The sequence below is a fragment of the Microtus ochrogaster genome, linkage group LG4 (assembly GCF_000317375.1).
Source record: "Microtus ochrogaster isolate Prairie Vole_2 linkage group LG4, MicOch1.0, whole genome shotgun sequence".
NCBI classification, from domain to species: domain Eukaryota; kingdom Metazoa; phylum Chordata; class Mammalia; order Rodentia; family Cricetidae; genus Microtus; species Microtus ochrogaster.
The window spans coordinates 21,465,695-21,471,076 of record NC_022030.1 but is presented as its reverse complement, the minus strand read 5'-3'; the positions used below and the strand labels follow the sequence as shown (position 1 = coordinate 21,471,076).

The following is a 5,382-nucleotide window of genomic DNA, read 5'->3' as shown; positions in this document are numbered from 1 at the left end:
CCTCTGCCTCTGCCTCTGCCTCTGCCTCTGCCTCTGCCTCTGCCTCTGCCTCTGCCTCTGCCTCTGCCTCTGCCTCTGCCTCTGCCTCCTGAGTGCTGGGCTTAAAGGAATGCACCATCACTGCCCGGGAGTCTGATTTTATAGAGGTGCCAGGGAACCATCTGGGTCCTGATTGACTGAGTGTACATATACAAACATGCATGCACATACACAGACACATGTGTGCACATACACAGAAGCATGCATGTAGTATACAGACACATGTATGTACATACACAGACACATTCGTGCATTGCACAGATGCATGAATTCACATACACAGAAGCATGTATGCAGTACACAGACGCATGCATGTATATGTGCAGATACATGCATGCACGTACACAGACACATGTATACACATACATATGCATGCAGTACACAGACACATGCATGTATATATACAGACATGCACGCACGCACAGACACATGTATACACATACACATGCATGCAGTACACAGACACATGCATGTATATATGCAGACACATGCATACAGTGCACAGACACATGCATGTATATATGCAGACACATGCGTGCATGTACACAGACACACGTGTACACATATACAGACACATGCGTGCACGTACACAGACACATACACATGATGGCTTAGCAGTTAAGAGCAATTGCTGCTTTTACATAGGACCCAGGTTCAGTTTCCAGCACCCATATGACTACCCACAACTATTCGTAACTCCAGTTCTAAAGAATCCAATGACTTCTTCTGGCACCCATAAAAATCAGACACATGTGGTACGCTTTCACTACCATGATATCGGCTTGCCTCAAAAGCAATAGATCTGGCCAATCTATTGACTGAAACCTCCAAAACCATGAGCCAAAATTTCCTGTCTTTTTCATTTGTTTTCTCCAGTATGCTGTCCACTGATGATACTTCTGACCACAGGAGTTGCATTCATTTATAGCTCAAAGTACCACAAACTGGGGTGGCCTAAGACAATAAAACCGGCTGGGTAAGTGGTACATGTCTTTAATCCCAACACTTGGGAGACAGAGGCAGGTCGATTCCTATGAGTTCCAAGGTAGCCAAGGCTACATCATGAGACGAAGACAACAATGACGGTGATGATGATAATTGTATTCTCTCACTACTTTGGAGCCTGAAAGTCAGAAGCAAGCTGTTAGGAGGATGCCCTTCCTCTCCACCCCTGATTTTCTAGCCTCTGTGGGAGCCAGAGATCCTCTGACATTTCCGAGCTGGAAGCTTCATTCCCCATCCCTGCCTCTATCACTTCTTGGCCTCCATCCCGGGTATCTTTATCTGTCTTGGCTCCAAAAGGTCACCAGACTCTTTGGACCTCAAGGCCACTCTACTCCAATATGATGTCATTGTAATGCATTGACAATAACCCAGTTTCCAAGTAAGGTTACATTCTGAGATTCTGGGAAATACAGAGATTTCAGATGGGCACTGTCCAACTCAAGACTAGTCTGGGCCTTATGGACTAACTGTGATGTTTGAGAAGGCTACTGGCCACAGGATCTGGTCTGGCAAAACTTTCATGTTCTACGGAGGCCTTCTTAACATCACTATCTGCTCAGGATCGCCTCTGTCATCCCTGGACACGAGGACCTGATTCATCCACCCACTCAGTAAGGTGCCCAGGACACAGTGAAGAGCATATAGTCTCCTACTTACTCCAAACAATCAACTCTCCTTTTCTTTCAGGACAAATAAGACCACATGACATTTTAAACTGATGAGTTCTCTTTTTGAGAATGGGGATTCTACTTATGTAGCCCAGGCTAGCATCAAATTTGTCATCCTCCTGCTTCAGCCTTCTGAGTGCAAGGATCCCTGGTGTCCACCCATTTAGCTTGAAAATGCAGTATTTTAAACATTGCTAAGGGCTGGTGGCAGTTGGGAGAAATTAAAATTCTAAGTGGGGAGGCAGTCAAGGAAGGCTCTTTTGAGAACCGGTCACTCCTGCCAAGGCAGAAGGAGACGAGAGAAAGCTGTGCTTTGAGGGACGGTGCTCCAAGTAGATGGCAGAAAAAATATGGAGGCCCGGGGCAGCGTGGCTGGAAAGTCCTAGCACGCTAGTGTGATTGGGCATTCATTATACATGGAGGAAGCAGAGGAGAGGCAATGCCGATGGAGGGGACGGTTTTCCAAAGTCTTTCAAATTACCCCGAGGCAGGTGCCACCACTATAGCCCTGCTCTCAGAAGAAGAAATGGAAACTAGTGGCCTTGGCTTAGGCCACCCAGCCAGTCAGAGGTAGAAGTCTAGAAGCTTCCCGGGCCATACCTCCCCAGCAGCCCCCTGGTGACGTTTACAGGGCTCCATGGAGGGAACGGGGAGCTGTTGTCTCCAGCTCCCTTCAGTCCCCCGTTCTCTGCAGGACCCTGAAGTTTGACTCTTTGTTTCTTCCATCCAGGCCTGTTCACTGGGAAGCCAACGACACTGCTCTGACCTGGCAGGACCAGCTTTCTGGCAAGGTCACGGGCAGCTTAATGGACCTGGTCAGCGGTGGCCAGCAGCTGCAGATCTTCCAGCCGGCCATTTACAGATGTTTTGTGGAACAGGAGCTGATAGCCCAATTCAGCCCCACAGCCTCTGTGGAACTGCTGGAGGCTGAGAGACAAACCAAAGGCCAGGGGCGTTGGCAGCACAGGGCCCAGCTAGGCAAATCGGACTCCGTCCTCAGGGGCCTGAAGTTGATGCTGCTGATGGTCTCTGTCCTGGTTGTGGGGGGGCTTTTCTGTAAGGTGGTCTTTCGTCCCACCCGGGGCAAGAAGAGGAATCTGGTCCTCCTGGTGAAATAAACTGAGCCCTCTGTACCCAAGGGGACCTGGCCTCTCTCCACTGTCCCATCCTTAGCTGTAGCTATGCCAGGCAGCCCCGCACTAGCCCCTGGAGGTGTGTGAACTGACACAGACCTGGATTCATATTTAATGGTCACTTCACTCCTTGTTCTATGCCCTGCTCAGCTAATTTGTTGGTCGCCCCAGTGCACAGATAAGGAAACTGAGGCAAGACTGTCTAGACAGGAGAACGGGGACTCTGGGGTTCCTCAGAGGGAGGAAGGGAAGGGGGAAATCTTCTCAGGCTGTGTGGTGTGGCTTTCTCTAGGGAGGTGTGAACAAGCATCTATTCATCCTGGACTGGACACTAATGACAGACTAAAGAAATGAATCCACCCTAGCCTGGTTTGGTGAACAAGTGAGTTTACTGGGGTTCCTTACAGGAGAATGAGTGATGTGGGTGCTTATATGCATGAGGGTGACTTTAAAGCAGCTGCATCATCCAAAGGTCCAGCATGGATAATGTCACTCTTGAGGCCCAGCATTGTTGACAGAGGTTTCTATCCCACCTGGTCCCACAGCCATTCAGCCCCAAAGAAACACACAGAGGTCTACATTAATTCTAAACTGGTTGGCCTGGTAGCTCAGGCTTCTTATTAACTCTTACATCCTATATCTGAACCCGTAATTTTTTTCTGTGTTAGCCATGGGGCTTGGTACCCTTTATCAGTGAAGCGTTTTCTCATCTTGCTTGCTCTGTGTCTGGCTTCCTTTCTGTCTGGATGAGGACTGCGGACTGACTCTTTCCTCTTCCCAGAATTCTCCTGTTCCCATTGCCCCACCTCTACTTCCTGCCTGGTCACCCACTTATACTTACTGCCTGGCTACTGGCCAATCGGCGTTTTATTAAACAAGTACAAGAAACAAATCTTTACAGGGCAAAACTATTGTCCCACAGCACAGCACAGGTGATGTCATGAGATCCAGCACAGGTGATGTCATGGCTGGAAGCTCCTTTCCTAAGCTTTCTGTAGAACTAGTAGGCAGCTCCACCAGAGCTGCCTGTTCCCCAGAGAATGGTTACTGCTTGTGTAACCACGGGGCGGGTCTTGTGAATCATGGAACTTTCCAAGCTTCCCGAGCCTTGTCTATGCCCTCTGCTTCCTGAATCTTTCGGGTCTCCTTTCTCCCTCCCGCAAAGGAACATGTCAGCCGGAAAGGAATATTAATAGCTTCACAACAGGGTGTGTCTATTGTGGTATATTGTGGACTCTTCATTCAACCTTGTCTCCCAAGGACAAGATGGAGGACACACAGGCATCTCCGTGGCATCCCTAGTCTGCACTGGTCCTCTGATACCTTTCCCTCGCTGTTCCTCAGGACATCTTCCTCTATTGTAGTCAGCCACACACCTCCCTGCATCCTTAGCTTAGACACGTACTGTTCCAGGCTCCTGTGGTGAGAGGAGAGCCCTCCAGTGCCACTCTTGGACAAGACGCTGGGCCTTGCTCAGCTGACCGGCAGAAACAGCTGGGCCTGGCTCTTCCCAGAAACTACACACACGATTTAGCAGAACACCAGAGCAAAGCATGAAATATTCATGCCTCTTAAGACTCATTGCCCTAAATTTGCACAGTGAAGTCCTGACAGGGCATATAGGAAGGGCTCCTGGGGCAGAACGTGGGCCCAGGAGGACGGGGTAGAGCTCCCCCCGTGTACCACACACCGAAGGCTCCCCGTGATACCTGCAGATGCAAGGTTTCCTGCAGAATGAGGGAAGGTTCCTCCGGAGTAGTTCGGAACTGACTGAGGCAGAAGCTGAGAATAACAATGATAAAAATAGTTAATATGTTTGGCCCTCTTCATGTGTCAATGTGCAGACTTTCCCATAAACATCATGTCCCCACAAGCCACCACTAGGCTGCTGAGACGATTCACCTCCTCTTGTTTTATAGCTGGAAACGTTAAGGCCCAGAAGGGACAAGCAACTGGCCTGAGGCCACACAGTGAGCTTGGGGGAAGGGCGGGTGATGGACAGGTATTCAAAAGAGACCTCAGGGGCTGGCAAGATGGCTCAGTGGATATGAATTTAAGGAGCTGGGTTGGGCCCACATTAAAATAAGGGAGGTGTGTGTGGCCATTGTGTGCCTATAACCTCAGAGCTGGGACTCAGGTTAGGCAGGAGGGGTCTATGGGGTTTGCTGGATGCCATCCTAGCTACTGGTTCAATGAGAGACCTTGTCTCTGGGGAATAAGGTGGAGAATGAGTGACAGAGCAGGACACGCAGTGCCCTATGCACGTAGGTGTACATGTCTGTACATGCATGCACACACATCTGTATACACACACACCTGCACACACACTTCTACACACACACATCTGTACACACACACCTGCACACACTTTACACACACACATCTGTACACACACCTGCACACACACTTTTACACGCACATCTGTACACGCACACCTGCACACACTTTTACACACATCTGTACACACACACCTGCACACACTTTTACACATGCACATCTGTTCACACACCTGCACACACACTTTTACACACACATCT

At 49.4% G+C, this 5,382-nt stretch overlaps 2 protein-coding genes across 2 annotated transcripts in view; both read left to right on the top strand.

The window, feature by feature from the left end:
* Positions 1-2,830, top strand: part of LOC101996155 (protein FAM187B-like) — an 8,894-nt gene extending 6,064 nt beyond the window's left edge. Inside the window, exon 3 of the mRNA XM_005361299.2 lies at positions 2,443-2,830. Within this exon, the coding sequence (XP_005361356.2) occupies positions 2,443-2,830 (388 nt within the window). The remainder of the gene's footprint in view (positions 1-2,442) is intronic.
* Positions 1-5,382, top strand: part of LOC113457658 (zinc finger protein 420-like) — a 1,205,902-nt gene that overhangs the window by 950,059 nt on the left and 250,461 nt on the right. The window lies entirely within an intron of this gene.